This window comes from Chenopodium album, chromosome 20 (assembly GCF_948465745.1).
Source record: "Chenopodium album chromosome 20, dcCheAlbu1.1, whole genome shotgun sequence".
Classification (NCBI taxonomy): Eukaryota; Viridiplantae; Streptophyta; class Magnoliopsida; order Caryophyllales; family Amaranthaceae; genus Chenopodium; species Chenopodium album.
This window is the reverse complement of record NC_137853.1, coordinates 14,232,761-14,259,028: the sequence shown is the minus strand read 5'-3', so window position 1 is coordinate 14,259,028 and position 26,268 is coordinate 14,232,761. Positions and strand designations below refer to the sequence as shown.

General features: G+C 33.9%; 1 protein-coding gene across 2 annotated transcripts in view; it reads left to right on the top strand.

The window, feature by feature from the left end:
• The first annotated feature begins 897 nt into the window (after window positions 1-897).
• The window catches only part of LOC145597464 (protein SHOOT GRAVITROPISM 6-like), a 38,821-nt gene continuing 13,450 nt past the window's right edge, over window positions 898-26,268 (top strand). Inside the window, exons 1-31 of one of the 2 annotated variants that reach the window (XM_081653641.1) lie at window positions 898-1,014; window positions 1,136-1,226; window positions 1,312-1,366; window positions 1,455-1,586; window positions 2,819-2,890; window positions 3,150-3,240; window positions 3,355-3,450; window positions 5,059-5,137; window positions 5,216-5,279; window positions 6,064-6,167; window positions 6,523-6,628; window positions 10,178-10,267; window positions 12,063-12,140; window positions 12,300-12,367; window positions 12,446-12,545; window positions 12,626-12,781; window positions 14,558-14,647; window positions 14,763-14,828; window positions 15,676-15,774; window positions 15,856-15,930; window positions 17,526-17,585; window positions 17,970-18,059; window positions 18,616-18,737; window positions 19,635-19,764; window positions 19,860-19,939; window positions 20,668-20,803; window positions 21,930-22,011; window positions 23,736-23,881; window positions 24,001-24,081; window positions 24,158-24,258; window positions 25,846-26,084. In XM_081653641.1, the coding sequence (XP_081509767.1) occupies window positions 975-1,014; window positions 1,136-1,226; window positions 1,312-1,366; window positions 1,455-1,586; window positions 2,819-2,890; window positions 3,150-3,240; window positions 3,355-3,450; window positions 5,059-5,137; window positions 5,216-5,279; window positions 6,064-6,167; window positions 6,523-6,628; window positions 10,178-10,267; window positions 12,063-12,140; window positions 12,300-12,367; window positions 12,446-12,545; window positions 12,626-12,781; window positions 14,558-14,647; window positions 14,763-14,828; window positions 15,676-15,774; window positions 15,856-15,930; window positions 17,526-17,585; window positions 17,970-18,059; window positions 18,616-18,737; window positions 19,635-19,764; window positions 19,860-19,939; window positions 20,668-20,803; window positions 21,930-22,011; window positions 23,736-23,881; window positions 24,001-24,081; window positions 24,158-24,258; window positions 25,846-26,084 (3,019 nt within the window). In that variant the 5' untranslated portion in view covers window positions 898-974. Of the gene's footprint in view, window positions 1,015-1,135; window positions 1,227-1,311; window positions 1,367-1,454; window positions 1,587-2,818; window positions 2,891-3,149; window positions 3,241-3,354; window positions 3,451-5,058; window positions 5,138-5,210; window positions 5,280-6,063; window positions 6,168-6,522; window positions 6,629-10,177; window positions 10,268-12,062; window positions 12,141-12,299; window positions 12,368-12,445; window positions 12,546-12,625; window positions 12,782-14,557; window positions 14,648-14,762; window positions 14,829-15,675; window positions 15,775-15,855; window positions 15,931-17,525; window positions 17,586-17,969; window positions 18,060-18,615; window positions 18,738-19,634; window positions 19,765-19,859; window positions 19,940-20,667; window positions 20,804-21,929; window positions 22,012-23,735; window positions 23,882-24,000; window positions 24,082-24,157; window positions 24,259-25,845; window positions 26,085-26,268 lie in introns of those variants that run through there. The other variant, XM_081653642.1, reaches the window with a different exon arrangement.

The window sequence follows — 26,268 nt, the reverse complement described above, 5'->3', positions numbered from 1 at the left end:
CATACTTGCCACCTCTGTCACCCCTCCCTATGCCGCAGCTGACGTCCCTAATAGATGTAGTCTTCTTAAAAAAGTAGTTATTGCATATCAAGGTATGGAGTATGGGTGAGCATTGGTCGGGTACCTAAATTGTTATCAATATCGGTTCGGGTAACTAGCTAATAACCAATAACACTAAATATGATTATATTCATGAACCGAACATATGTTCGGATACCCGAAATTTGGTTATTGAATTTTCGGATCGATTATTGGGTACCTATTATGATATCCAAATAATGAAAATTCAGATTTTAGTTTAGTATTATGATATCATTAAACACTAATTAATAACAACTCACATGATTTTGACCAAAATTTACTAATCATTCAAATTAGGTTAAATTGTAAATAAACACCCCTAATACATGAAAATTGGATTTAACCACCAAAATCGTTAAATCTAACGCTGTAAAAAAATTTCATCGGTTTCCATGCCAAAAAATGGTCTTAAGAGGTTTTAGGGGTTATTTTCAAACATTTGTTGATTACATTTTCTTCTTTTATATAACTTATATATTCACACTAAAAGTATTAATCCGTAAATTAAATTTATTAAGTGTCAAGGTAAATCTTCGATTTTAGTGATAAAAGAAAAGAAAAATGTTAAATTTTTAGTACACATATTGAATTTCGAGCTGATTCGAACGAGCACGAGACAACTCAAGTCAAATTTAATTGAATTTTGACCGAGTTGAGTTCGAGTTGCTCTACTCAGTTAGCACCGTTATAGTCCGTATGTAACTTCATGTTTTGGTTGGCAATGTTGTCCTTTGACGGTCATGCCAGGTAGATACATACAATGACTAAAATTTAAGGAATTTCTGAAATAGCATATGCTCCAAAATCCCAGTAACTATAAACATCTACACAAACACACGCCAACTCAAAAAAGCCTTGTTCGTCTTCCACCTCTTTCTCTCTCCTCCATTTCAATGGCTTCTTCAATCTCCGTCACCTCAATTCCTGCTCCTGGTAATCTTCCTCCATTTTCCCCCAATTTCAATCACTTTGTTCTTCCAATTTCAATCCTAAATTCTCAATTTACTGATCAATTTCTCCAATTTTGTTTGAATTTCTGCATTTTTTTCTCCAGAAGCTGTACAGGTTCTAGTAGCTTCTCTTGCGGATGATTCTTCGATTGTTCGAGAAGCTTCCATGGCTTCTCTCAAAGACATTGCTGCACTGTACTACTTTCTCTCTCCTCAATTTTATTCAACTCTTTAGTTCTATGCTGCAATTTTGCTCAATTATATCTCTCGTTGCTTGCAGGAATCCTCTTCTGGTGCTCGATTGTTGCGCCGCTGTATCGCGTGGCGGTCGTCGGGTAGAATTTAGCACAAAATGTTGAACAATTGCCGTGATTTTGGCCAATTTCGGTTGAATTTGAGTGTATAATTGATTGTTTTGTGCAGAAATTTGGTAATATGGCTGGATTATTCCAAGTGATGGCATTTGGTGTTAATGCTCTTAATAAAGAAGATGCTGATCATACTTATATGTCGAAGCTTTTGAAGATTGCGACTTCGGAAATGATCTCATCTAAGGTTAGCTGATCATTGAGAAGTTTTCAATTCTTTTGTAATTCTTCAGTCATTTTGCAATTGATTAGTGTAATTGATTTCGTGTTATAAATCTATTTGTAGCTAAATGTACTACAACTGTAGTGTGTGTGAATACTTGAGTGCTGATTATTTCATTTTGATCATTGGAAATGTTGTAGATTTGTTGAAATTCTACGAATTGCCACCAAGAGTGGGTTTTCAGTTATGAGATTGCTTAGTATTGGATGATTTTTATTTTCGTTAATTTGGAGGTGTTTTTTTTAGCTTTAAGGATTTCTTGCGTTAAGGCGAAGAGAGAAAATCTAGGCGAAGAGAGAAAATCTACTTCATTAGCTGCTTGATAGCTATGACTTTATGAAGAAGTTTGAAACTATAAGTTTAAAGGCTTTTTTTGTATGGTCTACAAGACGTGCAAATTCGAAATCGGACAAGAATAGCTAAAGTCTCTTGAAGTTTTTGAAGATAATGCAAGCTTATGTGTTAGGTACAGCCGGTGAGGGGTTTTGCACTGAGTTGCTTTTACCGTGTGTTTGATGATGTATGAAGAGTTGGAGAGTGATGAATGCATTTCGGTATTCCCTTTATATGGATATGGTTGGAAGGAAGGGAATATAAAAGAAGAGGAGAAAAATGAGAGGGGAAGGGGTCCGGTTTCCTAGGCTTGTAGTAAGCCAAATCCTTTGGCAGATCAAAATATATGGAGGGGAAATTCAGGCTTTGAAAGTCCTTAACCATTTTCTTCCCGATCTTTCCATACATACTATGAAGTTATGGCGTGTTTGCTGTTTAAATTTATCTGTCATTTAAGTAGAGCTATTCAAAATTTCATGGTATGAAGTTTGATACTGTCAAACTGAGGCTTGGAAGATTCTTGGAGTGGTATTCTCAAGTCCTGTACTTTGGCTAATTAAATCCTTTGTGGGTGACCACGTAGAATTTTAAACTTTATGAAGTGATCTGTGTGCTAGTATTATTTGATCATTGAATTTTTTTGTTAGATGTCAATTTGTGTTGGACCTTTTGGTTAAAAAAAAGTAGGATGTGGAGAATACTGTGCAATTTGTGATAATTTGAAAGAATATTCTCACAGCTTTTTATTTATTCATTTATTTATTTTTATCAATATTGTTTACCTCTTAGTTTTTGTTTCTATGTGCATGTCATATGTGTGCGACTTCAAATTGACAGATTCACTGGGAAATTATTTGTTTCAGGAACTCAATACGGACTGGCAGAAGGCTGCTTCAGGGTTGCTTGTTTCAATAGGTTCACATTTTCCTGATTTGGTAAGTCTCTTGATTTGGATGGCTCGGTCACATGATGACTTGTTATCATGTTTATTAGCTATATATTGAAGTTTTGGCATAAAATGTAAACTTACAAAATTTAATAAAGGGGGTTGGATAAGGAAGGTTTGAGAATGTGTAACAATCTGAAATAATTGCACAAGCCATTTGCACATCTCAAACATTTGCACAAGCCATTTGTACCTTACCATTTCTTGGATGTTTCTTACTTTTTATTTTTTTGAATTTTGTTTGGCAGATGATGGAGGAAATATATGCTCATCTATCCGGAGCTAGCTCAGCTTTACCTGCTATGGTTCAGATACTTGCTGATTTTGCAGCTGCTGATGGTTGGTCATTCTTATTTTCTTTTTGGCATTTTTGATAAGCAAATTTTATAATGGTTCTCTGGATATGTTAGCTAACTCAAAGCTAATGCATTTTTCTTTTTTATGAAATTCAAGCTTTGCTGTTCACACCGCGCTTGAAAGCTGTACTTTCACGAGTTCTTCCCATTCTTGGTAGTGTAAGAGACATTCATCGATCAATATTTGCCAATGGTATTGTCCAAGCTCTGTTTTGGTGATGAACTGTCCATCTTATTATTATTATTATTATTATTATTATTACTATTACTATTAGTATTATTATTGTTATTGTTATTGTTGTTGTTATTGTTATTGTTATTGTTATTGTTATTCTTATTGTTATTATTTTGGTAAACAGCTATTACTCCTTAATGGTCTGTTTTTACTTTCTTAATGAGGCTGCTAAATCATGGAGAACCCTCATTAGAATTTGTGTTGGATCTGTGATGCTTGGGCTTTACAGTTCCACCTTCCATTGTTTCATATGTGTGTCAACATATACTGGATTTCTGATATAGCTACATCATGTAAGCAAGAAAGGTTACGGCGTCCAAATTTTGTCCGGAATTGTTTTTCTTGGTGAATATAATATATGTGAGGTAGACTTAGTTAAAGATTGTGTTGTAGTATTTGTGTTTTCCAGGTTATGCATGAGAAGTTTGGGTAGGGTGGGGGGCTTTAAACCCAACTTGGGCAAACTTAAGTGTTTGAGCTTAAAGTTTCAATGAATTGAATTCTATTTTAGGAGAGAGAATGACTATGTTTGAGCAAAGAACACAGGTCTGTAAGAGGAGATATAGAGAAACAAAATTGAATACCTATTAAATTCTAAGGCTGAATAGTATAATATTTGATAAAGAAATTTGTTCATTTTGTGAAGACCTATGTTATTTTAATTAAGCAATGGTCATTCATATCCTTAATTGTGTGTTAGTAGAAATTATATAAAGTTGATATATTGAAAGTATTTGCTTAAACGATTTTAACAAGATCCTACATGACTATGCTTTTTCCTATATATCAATAGGAATTCGCGATCAAAGTTGAATTATGACTCCTAAAACAAAAAATGCAACAAACAATTATAGATAGGGGTTTAATTACTCGAACCGTGAGTGATTTTGTCATAAATGGTTATACATGACCCTCTTTTATAATAGAGCAACCAAGCTTTTTTTGGTAAAAAAAAAAAAAATGTAGCAATCAAGATTGGGAGTTGTACCTGAGAAATGGTTTATGTAGCCGACCCCATTTATAGGATTTAGGCATTCAAGAAAGCAAATGTAGCAATCAAGATTATCAATTTTTTTTGTATTTATGTGCAACAAAGGCCTTGACACAGACTCCTAGGAAAATTTTGTATGTGTGAGTGCTAAATGGAGAGAGAGAGGTACAGAAGCATGTGATGAAGAGAGAGAGAGAGAGATAAATGACAACTTAAAAAGGAAAGAAAACAGTTGTTGCACATAATGTGTAGCATCCATTTTCAGTAAATGTTGCACATAATATGAAATAGTGGTAGTAGAAATGTAACTTTGCTCATCATGCGTTGGGGTTCAAGAATCATTACAATAGAGTGATTTGATCTATCAACTACTCCATTAGACTCTTGATCTTTAAACATTCTTATGGTTCATCTATGATTCTCTTTGCCTGAAAACCTAGCCTAACATAAAAGCTGAAAAGCAAGGAACATGTGGTTATTTCCTTGACGTTCTATTTTCTGTATTTGTTTGCTGCATTAGGACATTCAAACATGTGGTTCCGAGACACTGATTTAATTTTATGCTGTGTATCCAGCCTTCAAGTGTTGGTGTCAGGCTATATCACAATACAACATTGAGTTTCCCTCTTTTGAAGTGCTTGACGCAGATGTCATGTAAGATCAAATTGTTCATTCACCAGTTGTACTCTATATGATATTATCTGATTGATGAGCTGTTCTTGTGTAGTGCAGGTCATTCTTGAACTCAGCCTTCGAACTTTTCTTAAGAGTTTGGGCATCTTCGAGGGACTTGAAGGTTTCTGGGCTTATTCTTGAACTCTTACTCATTCTTCTTCTCTTAACTAATACTCCCTTCATCCCACTTAAGTTGTCCGCCTTTGCATTTGTGACTAGCAACATTGTAAATTCTGAAATTTTTTGTGGACATCTTCAGTGAATCAGTGGCATAGAGGGAGTAATGAGTTTGATTTCTATGTATAAATGATAATTTGATAACTTTAGGTTTTAAGTTGATTTGACTGATCTTCAGGATTTTTAATTCTTATGTTTCGGATTAGTTAGAAATGATAAACCTTTGCATGAATTATGTGTTGATGGAGGAAAAAAAAAAAAAAAAAAAAAATCCCTATCGAGTTCTTGGTTTCCACATTTAATATTAAAGTAAGAATCTCTTTAAAATTTGTCGTCGGGGTTGCAAAAACTCCATCCCACAATTAAATTCTGAACCAGGTCTTCCATCAGCCTTTCTGTTGGCTTTTGACTGCTGTTGTAATCTTTTGAAACCTCCAAGCAGAGGGAGGTGGGGGTGGGGGCAGGGGGAGTACTTTCTCTTAATTGAAGAAATTGTCCACTTTCTTCTAGTACACATAGTTTCAACTTCTTGACGGCTAAAGTCTCTCAACACACACACATACACACACACACACACACAAAGAAAGAAACAAACAAAATGGTCATCATGCCAACATGTGATTGGTTTTCTTTGGTGCAGAATGAGTAAAACATTGGCATTTTTTTAATTGAAATATTTTTTAACATTTAATATTTTTTTTAATCAAAACTTATGACTCTTTCTTTAGGTACGAATGTCAACTGTGGAAGCTCTAGGTCAGATGGTTGGTTTGATCACTAGACCACAACTTAAAACAGCCTTACCTCGACTTATCCCAACAGTGTTGGACCTGTAAGTGCTGTGTTTACTTTATATATGTTGAATAATCCAACTGGTGTAAGTGATTCTGCTGGTCATGCAGTTGATCTTCATATTTCTGGCTTCATATAGTGCTGTGGTGATACTGGTGAAGTTTTAGATTTTAAATTTTTTGTTTTTTTAATTATTTTTTTTTAATTAATATTTTTTTTTTCCATTTCTGAATTGATTATGTCATGATAATTGGCAATTTGTTTGACAAACCTGTAATGCCTTCTATATGTGTGGGGAAATAGGTTGACTGGAAAGCTTAGGCTATTTCACAAGGGGTTAGAAACCATTATTAATTATGATTTGTCTCTATTCTCGTGGTTCATGTGTTTACCAGGTACAAGAAAGATCAGGATGTTGCTTATGTTACTACATGTAGTCTCCATCATCTCCTCTATGCGTCTTTATTGTCGGAGACTGGCCCTCCGTTACTTGAATTCGAGGTGAGGCCTGCACATTCTATGTTTAGAAAACTACTTCGGTTCCCATTTTGTATGTTTATCAATTAAATGACTGCGTAATGCACACCACCGAAACAGTAATGGAAAATCTCTAGTATACAAAGAGGAAATGCTCAAAAGAATTGGGAAAAAAACCTTTTGCCAACTGAGTACGTCTAGAATTATCATGTCATATAAGCACAATTTGAAACTATAACTATGTCATCAATGAATCTGGGTTTTCTATTACTTATTTTTGTTGATCCAGTTTATTTAGGGTGTTTCATGGGTTGAAAGATGTGCAAGAATGGTATCACATATTTCACATGTTCTGCCAGCCGCTAAATTGTTGAACTGCTGATGTACTTTTATACCATGTGGAAGTTTACTAGGAATTTCTTCCTTGTGCTTATTCCTGTTTGCAGAAAACTAAAATGAAGCCTGACAGGTGTTTCCATGCTTTGTTGATTAAAGTTTCGAAAGCTAGCTTCTAGTTATATTATGGGAATTGTCTAACACTTCAATAACACAAGTCGATTATCTGACGGATACAAAATATGTCTTGATTGTGAATGAGGAATGTTATGAGTTTGAAATAGCCTTTATAAAGTGTTACATAACTGTATATTTGTGATTGCTTTGATATAGTAATCATAACTTTATATTATCACGTGAGTGACTAGCTCTTTATTTAAAGATAATTCCAAAGATATATAGAATACTTCATATTTAAGTATCCAAGCTTAGCTTAAGCTAAAAAAATAACGCTTTCGGTTGGGCTTGATTCTTGAATTGAGCTAAATTTGGATTTTTCCTAAATTGAATTTCATCAGTCATTAGTATTAACGGTTCATGTAGCCGACCCCAACTTATGGAATTATGGCTTTGATTGATTGGTCAATCAATATTAAAGGTTCAGAATTGAAAACTTGAACACTACCAATTGAATCAAGAAAATGTTGACAAATTCAAGATCTTAATGAGTTGAATTTCAATAATCAAGAATTTCATTATAGCTTATTCAACATAGTTGATGGAATTTAAATTTTTGATGGAAGTCATACATTTCTTTTATTTTCGAAAGAAAATAAATGCCATGACTAAAGGGTGAAACACTCTGTGGTCAAGGTTGATTGATGGCTGGAGATGTGTGGTGGTGGCCAGTGGGGTGATAAATGAGTCACTGATGTTATATCATAGAGCAACCGCATAAGTAGTGTTGTTTTGGGTTATTGCTGCTGTTGGTTTCCCATGAATGTTGGTTCATTGTTGTGGAATCGTTACCTAATGATAAGAAAGAAAGAGAGAGGGGCATCCAAAGGTGAGGATGGGAGTCATGGCCTCATGGGAGCAAGAAGGATGATGGGTGGGCAAGTTAATGAAATTTTAGAATTTTCACACTTTGGACAAAAAACATTATTCCACAAGAAAGATAAGTAATTTACTATTTTTATACATAAAAAAGGTATTCTATTTAATGTGGGATCTTGTTATTTTACACATTTGCCTAAAAGTTTAAAATAGCATACAAAAAGTATTGTTTGTGAAAGTATAAATGATTTATAAAAATAGTAATTTATAAGTGGTTAAATTAAAAAAAATAATTCAAAAAAAAAAAAATAGATAAGTCAAAAGAAAACAACATCAACAATAACAACAACAACAACAACAAAGCCTTAGTCCCAAAATGATTTGGGATCGGCTAACATGAATCGTCATAAGGAATCGTACGATATAAAGAAAAGGGCATAATATAATCATCATTTCAAAGAGTTTGATAGAAGGTGAGTAAAGTGAGTAAACGAAAGAGCATTTAAGAAAAAATAAGGGAAATTTAAAAGAGAACCAAGAATAAAATTCAAGAAAGTTTTAAAAGAGTGGTTAAGACGTTGAAGTAGAAGACATAAAGGTTTGAGAAAACTTTAGCAAAGGAAAACAATACAGTTCATAAAACATTAGTGGGCTAAAGATAAAATTAAATGCGAAAATTAATATAGAAAGTATATATATTCACGACATGACGTTGACATGAATTTTTTTTTCCCTCCACACCCCGCTATTCAACACTATATTTTTCTCAATCCAGAGCACTCATAAATTAAAAAAACGAAAGAAGTATTAAATTTAATAAATTCTGATAACACGTAATTCACGAAAACTGTGCAAAAAGATAACTGGGACAAACAAAATGGAACTGAGTGTAACACTCGAGGTTTGCATGAGCGCACTAGTAGATATTGTTCTCTCTAGGAAAATAAGTGGGCTCATGTACACTTGGGGTGTGTTACAACTTACAAATGGTATGACTAATGTATAAAAAGGCTCAAGGCACAAGGCGTTTCAGAGTTTGCTGCCCCTAAAGCTTTTTGGTATGACTCATTTCGGTGTCTTGTTGTGCATTCAAGACACATGCTTTTTAAAGGAGGGAAGAAGGTTTGTCCTACATCGGAAGTTGAGTAAAACAAATTCTTCCTTATGTGGGGGCTAATACCTTAACCTAGCCGAGGCTTTTTGGGTCAACAAAACAAAATTTTGCCGGCCTAGCTCAAAAAGGACAATATCTACTAGTGGGTTCATGTTCATCTAAGCAGAAAAAGTGTCTATAGCTCTCCAACGATGGAAGTTTAGGATATTAAAGACTAATTTAGTAGAGACCCTAGTGGGCTTGTGTACACCTTATAGATGATATCAGGGCCTATATTGGTATCGTGTTGTGCCTGCGGACGCAAGGTCTTTAATTGTGTCTGCAGATGCAAGCTCTTTGAAGGATAGTAGAAAGTGCCTATGGCTTTCCTATATTGGAAGTTGAGTGCTTTCCTTAGGGGGTTGATACCTCAACCTATTAGGGGCATTTTAGGTAGGATCACCATAGAAGGGATATCTACTAGTGCTCTCATGTTCTCCTAGGTGGGTGTTACTATAAGGCAGTCCAAAAAGGAAAGTGGATTTGACTCAAAAGTAACCTAATCAAAACCTAACCTTACATAACCTGTATGACATCACTGTATTCAATGACTTTGTTGGGTGTTTAATTAGTTTTTTTGATTAAGTCGATATATAGCTCATGAATTACGTGCTACATACTAGTTTTGTGTCAATTTTGTGCGGATTTGTGCTAAGGCTGTCATGGCCCCATCTATAACTAACAGTCCCGCCATCCCACAATAGACTTTTCTCTATGACTAATTTTGTGCAGATTTTTGCCCAAGCCTGAGTTTTTTTTTATTTTTTCTCTCTAAAAAACCAAATTTTTTCAGGGGTGAAGTTTTTTTTTTCCTATCAAATTGTTGCTGGAGTTCTTTTGTTTTATATTTTCCGCAAATTATTGCTAGGGATCATTTATTTGTACCAATCTAATCATTTGGCTGTTGATAAGGTCATTGAAATCTGGCTAGAATGGAAAGAAACTGGATTACAGAAATATTAAATATTTTTAGTTGTAATTATATTTATTTTTTTGGTATGCACCTACAGTAGCTGGGTACCTGTACATTACCTAATTCAGTTATATAATATCTATCTTCTGTCCGACAATCAATTTCATGTCTGCAGGAACTTATCGTTGTCCTGTCCACTCTTCTTCCAGTAGTGCTCATGAACAATGACGTCAAAGATCAGCCAAAATTTTCTATTGGGTTGAAGGTTCTTCCCTTTCTCTCCATTCTCCTGTATAATCTATGATATTGCTCTGTCATTCTACATGGATGAGTTTGTGTACTTTGTGAGAGTACATTTGTTTAATTCTGTGTATCATCTTTTTATTTTTTTATTATTTGGTGGTCGTCGGGAGGGTTGTTTTTTTCTTGGGTATAGGGTTTTCCTAAGCTATATAGAATAACCTTCTTTAATTGTGTTTTAATTAGTTGTTCATAAAAGATTCTTTGCAACCAATGATTTAGTTTTTTACTTGTGATTTTGCATAAAGCCTGACTTTTGATACATGCTGCATGCATCGTCTTTAATTTTTTTGTTGACATTGGACTGTAGCAAGTGGATCAATTAAAAATGCATTGAGGCAAAAGTAAATGGAATATGTTATTTCAAAGTAATCCTTTTTCCTTAACCCTCACATGTTGAAGACATTGTGTGGGAAGATGTGTGAGATATTGTACTCAAAGGTGACGGGTTTAATGAGTATTTCCTTGACTCCAATAAGGCCTTGTTCACTTCACTTTATTTTATTTTTGCTGAACTAAAATTATTTTTACTGAATTGAGATAATTTTTGCTGATGTGAAATTAATTTGACTGAACTGAAATTACTTTTACTAAATTGAAAATATTTTTACTAAACTGAAATTATATTTACTGAAGTGAAATTATATTTCTTTTTTTATGGTTACTGATTTTTACTGAACTAAAATTATTTATTTTAAAGCTGAACTTATTTTTGGTGAACTGAACTTATTTTTACTAACTGAAATTATTTTTACAAAATTGAAATTAATTTTACTTAATATTGTTTTTTTTAAAGTGAAATGAATAGGGCCTAAGTTAATTTGTAACTTGACTTTTCTGGCCCAAGGCAGAATGCCTATTAGAGTTTTACCAAGCTGCCCATTCAGATAACATCTCAACTTGTAATTCTAGAATAGGCTGTTAGAGAACCTGATGGAATGGGGTGAAATTCTATGACGGGAAAGGTGCTGATGGTGAACATTTACTCTTTCAAAACTCAAGGGCTGATGGACCTTGTAAGAGATATCCATGAGCAAAATGATTAAGGGGCATCACTGATTGATGATATGGAGTTGATCTTGATCCAAAGGAAGGGACTAAGCCCCACTAACTCTCTTATTAGGAAAACATATTGGAGTAGGGGGATCAGTATTTATGTACATTATTGCAAAAAATGCTTCTGCAACAGGACTTTTTTTTAGTTCTTTTTTATCTTTAGTGTTTTTTGTGTTCTGCTTTAAGAACATCTTATCTTCGAAAAGTGTGGCCCTTGGATCTCTTCTTCAAAAAAGTCAAAACCAAAGTACAATTTGGTACATGATTGATGTGCTTAAATGAGTCTAAAAAAGGTGTTGGTGTTATGGTGTATTCAATGTCTTTCTACTGTGCAAGCCAATTATGCTTGCTCTTGGCAAATGAAACTGGGTTATCTCCCCCACCCCCCAGGCCCCCAACCCAATAAAAAAAAAGAAAAAGAAGGGAAGAAAACATTTTTCTACCGGAAATAGTATATTTATTATCTCTTTATTGCCTCTCTCGCTAAAATTATCATGGTCTGTTAGTTTTCATGTTTGTGTTTGCTGCTATCAACTAACAATTTTCAAGCTGATATAATAATCTATGCGACAATCCATGATCTCCCTTTGTATGTACCTCTCTTGTTTTCTGTTATCCTTTACATGCTTTATTAAGCTAGCTGTTATCTTATCATCATACTTAGGTCTATATAGATTGCTAACAAGTTTCTTTTGGTGCATCAGACATACAATGAAGTTCAACGTTGCTTTCTGACCGTTGGCATGGTGTACCCTGAAGATCTTTTTGTATTTCTTTTAAATGTGAGTAGTGACTTCCACTTTATTAGAAAGAATCAATTTTTTTTACAAGACTATTGAAGGGAAGACATTATCTATTGTTATTATAATAAATTATGGTGTAAGTTAAACAACGAAGTTCATGATTTCCAGTAGCTTCTGCTAATGATATATTGTTATCAGAAATGCAGGTTAAAGGAAGAAGCTTTGACTTTTGGGGCACTTTGTGTCTTGAAACATCTATTGCCCAGGTCACTTTTCTGGATATAATCTACAATTGTGAAAACATCTGGTTCTCCAAATGACTTTCCTACATATGTGCTATACAGATTGTCCGAGGCTTGGCATAATAGCAGGCCTATGCTTGTTGATGTAGTAAAATTGCTGCTCGATGAACAAAATCTAGGAGTAAGGAAGGCACTTTCAGAGGTTTGTTAATGACATGGCACCTATCATCTCACAAAACAATAGGAGACTTTCTGTTTACTAATTATTGTCTTTCATGGCAGCTAATTGTGGTAATGGCTTCACACTGTTATTTGATTGGTCCTTCAGGGGAGTCATTTGTGGAGTACCTAGTACGTCATTGTGCTCTTCCAGACCAAGAGAAACATCAGCTATCCTCAAGCAGCTCTTATCATACTTTAACTTACAGAAGATATGAGGTTTGATTCTGGTTTATTTTTATGGTCTTCAACCAAATTTTCTTGGAGAGAAGTCATGTTCAAGAACTCTTGTTGTATTTATATAAATTTGTAGGATCGGATTCTGATGAGAAAGTCTAAATGAGAATTGAGAACCAATTTTGTCTGTTAAAAGTAAATCAAATAGCATTTGAGTGATTAGAATTGATTTGAAAGTAAATACCCAACTATACTACTGTTAATACACTATTTTATTTATTTACTTTGTATAACTTTAAACGATGAAAACACATTGTCAATCATCTACCAACAACATTAACAACAATTTTAAATCTCTTTGTTTAAAAAAATATTTTTTTATAAATTTTCGTTAATTTGGTTTTACATGTAAAGAAAAACCTAGTAAATTTTAATGAAATTCGTCAAAAAGTATATGAAATCACTTTGAAAGTAAAGAGACTAGGAATCTGTTTGGGAAGTTGCTATGTTAAGAAAGTGACAATAATGATAGGGCAAGAACAGAAGGTACCAAACATCCAAAGTTTTATATCTTGTCTCTCTTCTTTTCAACAGTACCAGAAAATTTTGCCACAAAAATTCATATTTTTTCAATGTCTATCTTCCTAAATCAACCATCTTGACGTCTTGTAATTGGAATCTTACTTGTCATCTCACGCATTTATTTATTCTTTTGTTTCTATTTCTATCAGCCAGTAAACATTCTTTCAATTTAAATTTATTTATTTGTTTCAATCTCTATCTGCCGACCTGCTATTTGGCTATAGACGGTGTCTCTGCACCTGAGATGTTGGTATATTCCATTTAATATGTTGATCTTGGTACTTGATATCCCCATTGTTTGTGAAATAAGGTGGACTAACTTATGTCTAAAAGAAGGTCTAGAACAATTGCTAGTCATCCGTCATTAGCTCTGGCTGTTATGCTAAATTCTACTTAGACTCCTAGGGTTAAGGGTAAACAAGTGCTTCCCTGAATGCAACACATGGTAGTTACTAGAGAACGCACTTTAATTCTATAAGCTGCAGGTGAACAATCTGCCTTAAAATGCTATCTTCTTTCCCCTGCATACCACCATATTGTCAAAGGAACTAGCTTCAATAATTTAATTAATGAAACTGTCTATCTTATGTTTCCAAGACTCGGATATGGGTGTTACATCTGAGTAAGGATCGGAGGAACTGAGATTCTACTCCAAAAATTTAGCTGATATAAGGATTAGGTCAAAAGAGTATCTTGACTTGTTAATTTTTGGATATGGGGTATCATATAAAGTGTCGGGAATTTTTTTTTTTTTACAAAAATAAAAGCTTTAAAAAAAATGAATTAATGAAAAAAAAGAATAAGGAAACTAAGCTATTATTTTCAAAATTGCCAGTGTCACGTTTCCTTTATTTCCCTCCCAAGTCAATACTTTTCATTGGTAACCAGCAAGATTTAATATCTTAAAGAAAAGAAAAAAAAAAAAAAATGAAAATCAACCCCTTAAAAATACATAAAAATATACAATAGTTTAATATGGTTGTCTATCCACCCACTAGGGCACAAACACATCTTTCTATTTGAGCTTAAATTCAATTCAGACCAAACATTGATGTGCTCATGTGCCGAGGGAATAGAACACAATGGCATAGGACTAGCTGCTACGTGGAAGACTTCTTCACTTGACAAAAGCTATACTGAGAATTCTTCTTTTGATGTACTTTAATTTTAGCTTGTACTATTGCCTTTGAAAAAAGTTTACTTTTATTCTAAAATTATAATGTGGGTGCTTGTCAGGCGAAGAATGGGATGATCAGCATGAAAGAGTTGAGATCAGTCTGTGAAAAAGGCTTACTTCTGCTGACAATCACAATCCCTGAGATGGAGGTATATTGAATCCTCTCTCTCTCTCTCTCTCTTTGTTTTTTGGTAATTCAAGTTTTAGTGCTTGCTTGATTATTAAAATTTTTAACTGCTGCTACTTTATATAATGCCTCTGTAGCACATATTGTGGCCTTTTCTGTTAAAGATGATCATTCCTCGGGCGTACACTGGTGCAGTTTCTACGGTAATTTTTGTTTTTTTTTGGGGTTTCCAGCTCCTTTATAACCTTTTCCATCTCTTATCTTTGTTATTGCAGTTTTGTTCTTTCTCACAATTTCTCTTTTATCGCTTACTAATTATCAGGTGTTGTAAGCTGATCTATTTTCCTTAATAATTACTTCGAAAAATATTGCAGTCAAAGTCTCAAACATTCTATACTTATTCAAACTTAATACGATCTGTTTCTGATAACCTTGAGAGCTTTCCCCAATGCGTTTTTTTCATACACTGCCTCAGGATACCTACAAGTCTAAATGAATCTACAGCCTGGAAAAGGAAGATAAAGAACCAATGGATTGTTGACTTGTACAAGTCTTCAATGGCTCTGTTTATTTGATCTTGCATAGTCTTATCTACAAAATCAATGACAACTGATACACGTGACAAATGGCCTAACTTCAACTATACAAGATCCTCAGACAGTATATTTTCAAAAGCTTAAGTTAGTTTATATTTTCATTCAAGAATCCACTGATTTCTTGCGTTTTAACTTTCTAAGTATCCACAAACTAGTCAAAGTATTATCTTGTACAAGTCAACAATCCACATGCTCTTCAACTTCCTTTACCAAGCTAGCAGAACATCTTTTACTCTGGGCTGGTCACAATTGGATCCAGACAAAGAAAGTTGATGTACTAATTTTGAATTAATTGGTCAAGATTTTTGATAATTTAAAAAGCTTCTAGAAATATCAAAGTCAAAAATACCCATTTCCTAAAATCTGCCTCCTTATGCTTTTCTATTCTGGTTGTCTGCATGGAATTTTGCTACATATGTAATTCAATGATTAAATAACGATTTATGCTTGTCAGGTTTGTAGATGCATTTCAGAATTGTGCAGGCATAGATCTGGAAGTGGCAGCATGATGCTGAGTGAGTGTAAAGCTCGCACTGACATTCCAAGTTCTGAGGTAGCTTTTTCTTTGATGTAAAGATTTACTTAAATTATATACCTGTACTTATCTATGGTCATGTTTGGTTTTAAATATCAGGAGCTCTTTGGTCGCTTGATTGTACTTTTGCATGATCCTCTGGCAAGGGAGCAGCAAGCAACTCATATTCTCTCTGTAAGGATTCTAAATGCTGGGCTTTATTTTTGAATTAGGTTTGATTTGATATGGACAACTATTCAGGTTTCCAATATTATTTTATTTTAATTATTATTATTTTTGAGCTGATTGACAAGTTTTGTTATCATTCGAAAGTGTTAATTGGGCTGATGATAATTGTTTTGAGGATGTTAGATTTTTTTTTAAAAAAGTTGGGAAAGTGAATGAATAAATATTCAATGGACATTTATGTCATGTTACAGAGGGGAAAAAATTCACGTGTGAGAGAACATCCAAAACTCTGAGATATAATAAACCTAGTATGTGGGTGAATGTATAAAAAAGCTCAAGGTGCACCAGGATAGTAGGAGTTTCGCAGCACCTTAGCTGCACCTCTTTTGAAGTGAGTTACTCTAAGTAAACAAAATAAAAATAAATAAAACAAAAAAAATTTGAAAAAAAATTGGTCGCCTGGACCAAAAAGGGCGCAAGGACCATCTATGCTTGTCTTTTTTACAGTTGTGTGGCTCGAGCAATGCCTCGATTAATTACATCTAATACCATGTTGTAGTGATTACATATGTTGGACTGTTGGAGAAACAGGTTCATCACTTTATATCATGTTTTTTAAACCTTGTATGGACTTTCATTTTTCCCCTTACATCCGCTTTATTATAATTCACTCTATGAAGTATGCAGGCATTAATAATAGGTGACATTATTGCTTAGACCAATAACTATAATCTAGCTGATCCCAAGTTTATACTTTACTTTGAGTTTTTATTTTTATTGTTATTTTTTTTTTTTCATTTTTTTTGTGGGTTCTATGCTGTAACATAGAATGTGAAATGGATGATCTGGCAGTTGCTACCACATGAAGGGTTTTGTGTGGCAATAGACTTTCCTTGGAACATTGTTTAATGGAAACATTTTGCGTGAGGCCGGACTTACCGTTTATCCAATATATCTGGCATAAATAATCTAATATCTGACATTAGATTATTAATGTCAGATTTTAGATTATTAATGTCAGATATATTGGACTCACCCAAATATTTTGTTGTTGTTTAATAGACTAGTATTAGTAATATTTTTCAATGGAAGATGTAGTTATTGAGTGATGGACCAAATGTAAAACAAAATCATGGAAACAGAAATCAATGGAAGCTGTAGTTGTGTACAGTCATAAGTGTGTCTGTCAATTTGTTTGTGCATTTATGCTTGTATGCAACTATGCATGTATGTATTATGAATGTATGCAACTATGCATTTATGAATGAATGTAATGTGCACACATACATATATGCATACAGTTGTAGATACATATATGCATACAGTTGTACAGGGATTATGGTTACTTTTTTCATGCAGACACTCAAATACACAAAGTTTATCTTGAGGTCTATATTTACCTTGTCAGGTTTCAGTTGGAATATGGATATATAAGATCTGTAGGAAGCATAGGGTTGCACTTTTTGTTTTTTGATTATTTTTGTATTTTTTTATTTTGAGCTCCAGTTTACACTTCTATCTTGATGCTTACTAAGTCACCTTCTAAAAGAAGATATGAAATCTATAACTAAAATTTTTCTTTTCATGTATTCTATGGTCAGGTGCTAAATTTCTTGGGCCCTCTCTATCCGAAGAATGTCAGTATGTTTTGGCAAGATGAGGTATGGTTAAATGATAAAAGGAAGTGGTTATAGGGTGCTATGGAGTATTCCCTCTTGTCTATTGTTTACATAATTTTTAAACGTGTCTGTCCTACATTAGTTCGAACACCTCTCATTATCAGTTATTTTAATGAAAACGTAGGTTTGACAGTAGTTAGTTGGGGTATATGTTTATTTTAATGAAAAAGTTTGTGAAAATGGGAATAAGTGGACCTGATAGAAACCAATTTTTATGAAAAAGAAATCAATTGAACTCCTGAGTCAAATTCATGTTGAATCTATTTGCTTTTATTCTTATGTTATCTTTCTGTAATTATCAGCTTTTGCTGCAAGTTGCTTGTATTTCCAATCTTTGACCTTGTTTGTCCTTTTTGTAAGCTGTAGATTCCAAAAATGAAGGCATATGTCAGTGATACAGAAGACTTGAAGCTGGATCCTTCTTGCCACGAAACCTGGGATGACATGATCGTTAATGTGAGTGAAAATTAGCAGCGTCATATATGCTACTGTTATTTCCACTTTATATACATAATAATTCATTACTCATGAAAACATGAATTTAACTTACTTTGACTGAGCTGTGTTGTATGTATCCAACTAATTTTCTGTTAGATCTTGTTATTAAGAGCTCATGAGTGGATCATGATGGGTCTCCTATGATGTTCTTTCTTTTGATCTCGAATTAGTGCTTGCTTTCAAAATCATAGCATGACTAAGACCATGATGATGTGTCTTCTGATGTACTGATTCCTTTGATATTGAAATATCAATTTGCTTGTGCTTCTAGTCATTCTTGTAGCATTTAAAAAATGTTTCCTATTGAGACCATAGCGAGGACTTTGTCAGGTCACGTGGCTTATCTTATTTGTGAACTTACAAGTAGTCTATTATTGCTTCTGTTGATCCCTCACCAACTAAGTATATCCGTATTTCCTGTCCCTCTCTGCTCAAACTGTACATCGATCCACAAGATAAAAATCGTTTATTTGGTTTCTGCACATTGATATTTACCTCCTCTTTTACTTGGTAGTTTCTTGCAGAATCTCTGGATGTGGGTCAGGATGCTGATTGGGTAATTGCTCTCGGAGATGTGTTTGCCAAACAGTATGAGCTGTATACACCTGAAGATGAGCATTCTGCACTTCTTCACAGGTACAATATGCATAATCAATTGAACTCATCTCCATCTGCTCAAGTTAATTGATGTTGTAACATGTAATTATGATGATTTATTTGTTAGTGACCAGTCATATGGCCGATATGGGTATCTTGCATTTTTCCAGACTCCAGTTTACCTGTTTTGTATATTTTTGTGAAAGCTCAATAAATTGATATTTGAATTTATAAGTACAACCTTCCTATGACCCTTGATACTCCATTCAGTCCATAGTTTTGGTTATTATGCTGCACATCATTTTATTTAGAAGCAATTATGTACACTGAATTTTTGGGTTTGGCAAAACTTTTTAGAGGGTAGTGCCTCTCTCTCTCTCTCTCTCTCTCTATCTCTCTCTCTCCATAGCAGAGAGCGGAAAACCTAATACAGTAACAGATTTTGTTCATGATCTGTGTTTGTGGTCATGGTTGGTTCTATTGAATAAGTTGCTTGGACGCGCTAGTGACATCTTGCAGGTACCTCGCTGCATACCAGTATTTTGATGACTTGTATAAATTGTTGTAAATTTATTCACTTCGTACTTTTATTTTTTATTTTTATTATTTTACTTAATCTCGTTCTTTTATGAATGATCGATTTTTAACAATTGACTTTCTAAAAACTAGAAATATATTCATTAGCAAATAACTATATGTCATTAGTAGTATAAATTAAATTCAAACAAATACACGCCTAATATAACCAACTTACTCTCCACAAAAATTTGGGTCTACCACTAGCAAAAATGAGAGGTGTGGTTTAGGATTTTAGGAAGTTCCAATAATCCAATGTATACACACATACACATTTATTTTCTATTAATGAGTGCCTATGTATTTTAAACTAATGGATGCTTAGGAAGTTCCTTTTTTTTGTTTTTTCTTCTTATCCAGATGCCTTGGTATGCTGCTTCAGAAAGTCGATGACAAAAGTTATGTTCATGATAAGATTGACTTGATGTACAGACAGGCTAATATAGCAGTTCCTACCAATAGGCTTGGCTTAGCAAAGGGCATGGGATTGGTATGCCATATAGTCTCCTTTTCGGTGGTTTGCTTATTTTTCCGGCATATCTGCTGTTTTATATCTATATCTTCTTAATCGAGAATGTCCTTCAGGTTGCAGCTTCTCACTTGGATATGGTCTTGGAAAAGCTGAAGGAAATTCTTGACAATGTTGGGCAGAGTGTATTCCAAAGGTTTTGCATCTTTTCATTTATAGCTATTCTGCCATTCCACATGTTTGTGGACAATTGATCTTTATATGAGGGAGCCACACTAAATTGATGGATTCTTTCGGTCAGTTACAGACAGGTGTGGGTGAGGTGCTGTAGCATCTCTACTACGTCACCCTCGTAGTTGGACAACCCCTGAAAGTGCTCCACTTCCTTTATGAAATTGAAAACATGTTGCTTTTAAGAATAGCTAATATGCTATCTGCAGGTAGCTTCTAGTTGTTTTTAAAAAAGCCCCTTGTTTGAACTTTGAAGAAATATTCTGAAGGGGCAATTGTGTATAGGATAGTTTGAACTGAGGGGAGTGATAGGAATAGGACACACAAAACTTATGTGTTATGGGTTCGCTAGAAGTCTTCATGAAACGTGAAAATGCCTTGATCTTTATATGTTAGCCTCTTGGAGCTTGGATAGTGCAGAACAAATATGTTGGATGTTATTAGCATATCTGTTTCTGAATCTTTATCTTAGAGCTTTATAATTCAACTCTGTAGTTTTTTGTAGTGCACTAGTATTCGCCCTGAAGTTTTAGGAGGCTAGAATTATTTTCTTACAGAAAGGGAAACATGTTATAAGGTTTAGCATTTTATGAAACCCCCTTTGGTTTCTATCTCTTCTGTAGTTTTGTTGTTGCTTGTCTGATTTCTTGCAGAAAATTTGTGGTGTACTAACATATAATTTGATAATTTCAGGTTTCTTTCTTTCTTCACTGATAAAGCTAAAATTGAAGATTCAGATGATATACATGCGGGTTTGGCTCTAATGTATGGATATGCAGCAAGATATGCTCCGTCATCTGTTATCGAAGCACGCATAGATGCTCTTATAGTAAGTTTTTCAAACTAGACTCTGTGTGCAGTTTAAAGTGTATGCCTTGTTTAATATTTATGTATGAAAGCCACTGAACATAGGGTTGAAAGACATGAAGATTAAATCCTAACAAGGCTATGAAATGCCAGGTTGTGTAACCTCATTCTTTTTGACTATTATGAACCTGTAATCCATTGGGGTAATGCATTATCCTGCATGGACGCAACCTCATTGTAAAGCCTTTCAAATGACACACTACTCTTCTACTCTAACAAAGGGAAATAGATGTTGGCTGTAGTGAAAACCTTCCAAATACTAACATCTTTATATTCTTTTCTCCATATATTCTTTTATCCTTTGAAGTTAGCCATCATGTATACTGAACTGGGTCATGGGGATTAAGCTTTCAACTGATGCAGCATGCACCTTATACAAGAAGAAACTAAGAAGCTATGGACTTTTGCCAAAATTATGCACCATGCCTGCCTCTTTTTTATTCATTGGGCCTTTTATTCCTTACCTCGATCAATATCAAGCAAAACCAACATAATTTGGGCGTATACACAACAAATTCTACAATTGTATCTTTCTTCTTCAAATTAAATTTGAGGTTATCCTCTTTAGCTCTAGCCTTTGATTGAAAAAACTCGAGTCTGCATGAGTAAACTTTTGATAGAAGTTGAGAGATTCTAGTGAATAGCCTTGAGAAAGCTTGTGAATTTCAGAGTATGTAATTGGCCTTCCTTTTAGATTGATACCAGTATATAGTGTTGAACTGCTCTGTATCTCTTTTTATTGAGTGATGGAAGTTTTTTAAATTTATGTTTTACTTTTTTTTTTTCAAAGAATTTATGTTTTAAATTTTAAATGGTGTTTTAAAGATTTTCTGTGATATTATGTAGCATTTATTTATTTAAATTAAGGCCTACAGGTTGGCTCTCCTTATCTACTGTGCTAATGATTTATAAATACCCGTTGAATACAAATTCACTTACATGTGAACAAATGTCAGTATGACAACAGTATTAGTGCAGGAATAATTGTGGCAAATCATATAGACATAATGTATAAAAAAGCTTGTTTCATTAACTTCTAGATCCTCTAATCATTCATAAACCATTTTTAATTTGCTGTGAATTTTCAGGGAACAAATATGCTGTCACGCCTTCTTCATGTGTATCACCCTGTTGCAAAGCAGGCTGTCATCACTGCTATTGATTTGTTAGGTATGTGATGCTATGGTCTCTATTTCGTATATTGAGAACAGTGTATACTTTATTGTATAATCGATTAATAAGTTACCTGTTTGTATTGAGAAACCACTCTCAGTTTTGTTTTGTTTTTGTTTTTCCTCTTGTTCTGAAATAGTAACTTTGGTCTTAAGTATTATTTTGATCTCACATCTATTAGTTCCCATTACTCTTGTTCAATTTGATGTGAATTTCTCCTTTTAAACTTTTAAAATACTATAATTAAAAAAAGAAAATTTGAACAACTACCTAGTAGTTATCGACTTTTGAAAACAATTACTTGATAATTTTTCTTCTAAAATGCCTATTAACATTTGTTTATTTGACTAGCAGTTGGATAAAGCCAAATAATGCCTGTCATCACTTACTTTTCTGTTAATTGGTAGTGCTACCATAACTTTGAAGTTTCAATTAGGTAGTTGATATAGATGTTAACAATTTATTTGCATGGATTTTCAAAGATGGTGGATTTCGAGCGAGAGTGCTTTTAAACTTTAATGTAGTATGCAGTAGTGATATGAAGAAGGAAGAATTAAAAATAGGACTGGAGTTTGATAAAGGAAGGGTAGAAATGGGCCCAGTGATGGTAGATTCTATCTAGATAGTTTTATGAGTAATGTTGCTTTTATTAATACATGAAAATTGATACTCGTAGATTCTATCAATAAAGATCTAATTTTGAAGTTGTTTTCAAATTAATATTAGACAACTAATAGGTAGCTGTTCAGAAAATTTCCTTGCATAAAAAAAAACTGGATAACTATGTTATTTTCTTAATAAATCATTTAACACCTCTTCCATGGCTTTGTTACAATATAGTGCCAGATTATTGAAATAACCTTGTGATATTTAAATAAGGGAAATAGGGAAACCACTTAAAGTTAACTAGGAGAACGGAAGTTTCAAAGAATCTGTGTAATCTTAGGATGGTTATTTGATTAAGAGGGTGACTTAACTGTTTTAATTTTTTCCTTATTATTGATGCTGTATATTTGCACTTGTTGCTATGTGATCCACTCAGTCTCTTAAATAGATGGGCAATTCACTCAACCTCTGGTTCACTCTTTGCTGTATTGGTACTTCACACGAATTACTATTCCCCATTTCTTTTATAAGCTGTTGTTTTTCCCTTTATCTAAAGCTGTTTATTTATATTGGAAATGAAGCTACTTAAAGAGTAGTTTACGCAACAACTCGGACTCTTCATTTCTCCTCACGTACCTGTGTCGGACCCTTGACACTTGGACATGGGTATGACACTTGGACACTTCAATTTTAGTTCAAAATCATGGAAACAAAATGGCTGAGTCGGACACTGGGACATGTACCTGAGTCGGACATGGACACTCGACAAGTTCCCATAAAAAAATGACTTGTTAAAAATTGATATCTAAGTAAAAAAAATTGTAAGACTATTGTTATGAAAAATTTTAAAAATAAATAAACACGGACTAGATACCATGACCCCACAAAGAGACCCATTACTGTATGAATCTCAAAAACAAGTTACAGTAAATTATTTTCCCCAAGTAGTTCCATGTATCAGATCAAACCTTGCTTTCAGTAACACTGTATTGGACAAATCTCCTGAAATATGTATGATGCTTGGTGCTTGTAGGTATTGCGGTTTCTTTATACTATGAATTCAATAGTTTTATTTGTTAGGATGTTATAGCAATCTCATTTTGTATTCTTTCCAGGTAAAGCTGTCATTCAGGCCGGAGAAAGTGGTGCGCCATTCCCGCTTAAAAGAAGGGATCAGTTGCTTGACTATATATTGACTTTGATGGGCCATGACAATGAAGATGAATTTATTGGTACCAGTGTTGAGATTCTGCGAACTCAGGTCAGAGCATCTACTTCTAGTTTCACACTTGCTGAATAGTTTTTCTGAAGTCCCTTTTCTTATCAGTTTTCTACTGTCCTTTTTCTTATTAATGTGTATTTTGTTTAATCTCAATGTAGGCTCTTGCTTTAAGTGCCTGTACTACGCTGGTTTCAGTGGAGCCAAAGTTAACCATGGAAACTAGAAACCACGTTTTGAAGGTACTGATTACATGCATTTTCAGTCATGAATTTCACTCTTACTCTCCTGATAAAAGAAAATTCCAAACTTTGTCAGGCCGTCCTGGGATATTTTGCTTTACCAAGTGAGCCGTCAAATGTTGTCAATCCCCTCATAGACAACCTCATTACTCTTTTGTGTGCTATTTTACTCACAAGGTATTAATATATATATATATATATATATATATATATTGTGTCATTTTAGTCCATCGTTGCTCATAATCTGTGTGCAGAATGTGCTATCTTAAGTCTCAGTTTTTCGGCATTCCTGAATTATTTCGAGCATCAACATCATGTAATTAAGTGTATGAAACTTGCCGGGTTCGAGCCTTGCAAAATTATTTGTTTAAATATTCAATGCAACATGCTGATGGGCTTGAACACACTTACGCTCTGATATATTGGTATGAAAAATGGTTATTTTTTGGTAATCATTTTAATTTTTGGAAGCAAAGAAGCTGACAGCTGACTTGTAAGGTAGCCAGTCTTTGTTTTTTTACGGATCTCAATCTCTAACACTTATATCTAACTGCAGTCTTATATTGCTTTCTCATTTCCACTGAAGTCCTGCCTGTATTGGTGTATATTAACTATTTGTGCTCTGTATCTCGTTCCGTTGTCTCCATTGCTTAAAGCTCTCATTTTTGATTCTCCGTAAAGTGCTAGATATGATTTTGTTTTATCCCTTTCTTTCTTCTTTGACCTTCCTGTCACCCAACATCACCCAGTCATTTCCCACCAAGCTGTTTCCTATTTATGGATATTGGCTGCTAGTCTTCAGTTTGCACTGTTTGCAGGCTTGTTGTCAAACCTATAAAGAGGTGATAGATGTCATTCAAACTAAGATGGAGGGGATTGTCAAAATTTCTTTTGAATACATCCCATAATTTGTAAAATATAGGTTACAAATGTGCTTGGGATATTTTCATTCTTGTTTCTTCCTTGACTGAATTTTCAAAGTTTCCATTACTCCATTCTCATTTTACTGTCTGCTGTTATTTCTGCATTGTAGCATGATAGACATGATAATGTAGGAAATTTTTTGACAACTGATAATTTTTTTTTTTTTTTTTTTAGAAAAAATATTGCTTCATTTTTTTTGGATATTACTATTTTGATAAGGTTGAATGATTATATTCAAAAGTCATGAAGAAATTGGAAAGAAGTTACATGAAACCAGGACAAATTGGAATTTAAAAAAATTAAATCTACCTTGAAGGCAAAAAAACTAATGAGTTACGATAGAAAGAAATAGAGAAGTGTTTCGAGTTTTGTAACTGACTGTAGACTGTAATCCATGAGGATTAAAAGCTCTGAAGGGGTTTAAGTCACAGAAACATTACAGCATGTTGTTTGTGGCATAGAGGATTGAAGGGAATAAGGGATGCGGGTCAGAAATTGGGAGGTGGAAGAAGCTGGTGAGCAATGATTGGGAAGGAAACACAATCCCTATTCCAGTGGCTGATAGTAGAGCTTAATTACATTTCATGTTTTACATGGAATAAGTGATGCAATAACACAATTGTCTTTATATTGTATTGTTAAATGGCTTTTCTTCCCCTTGTTAGTAAAGCCATCTCCTTTAAATGTACTGATCGCTCCGTACTTTTAATGTTGAATTTTTTTACAAATTTATAATATTGAAAATTTGGACTGAGTGTTCTTATTTTGCTTGTTGTATCTTCATTTGAAGACTTATATTTACTGTTATCTTCTTTGCTGCGAAAATTTACCGTTGATCAGTGGGGAAGATGGAAGAAGTAGGGCTGAGCAGCTTTTGCATATTCTGCGACAACTTGATCCGTATATTTCCTCTGCTGCTGATCATCAAAGGACGAGAGGCTGCCAAGCTGTACATGAGATGCTTGTTAAGTTTCGTATGCTGTGTACTAGTGGGTTCTGTCCATTAGGCTGTCATGGGCCATGTATACACAGCAAGCATATTGATCGTAACACACTTGGGAATTTTCCGAACTTTCCAAGTAATTTTCTCAACTGTGCATATCTTGAACCTGACATTTTAAAGGAATACCGTTTACTGAATTTCGCTAGGTTTTTTCTCTGATTTTCTCCCTCTTTTGAGATCTTACCATTGTAAGATAGCATTATATACAATTTTGCATAGCCACCCCTAAATTATACGAAGTTAATAAGTAATTATCCACC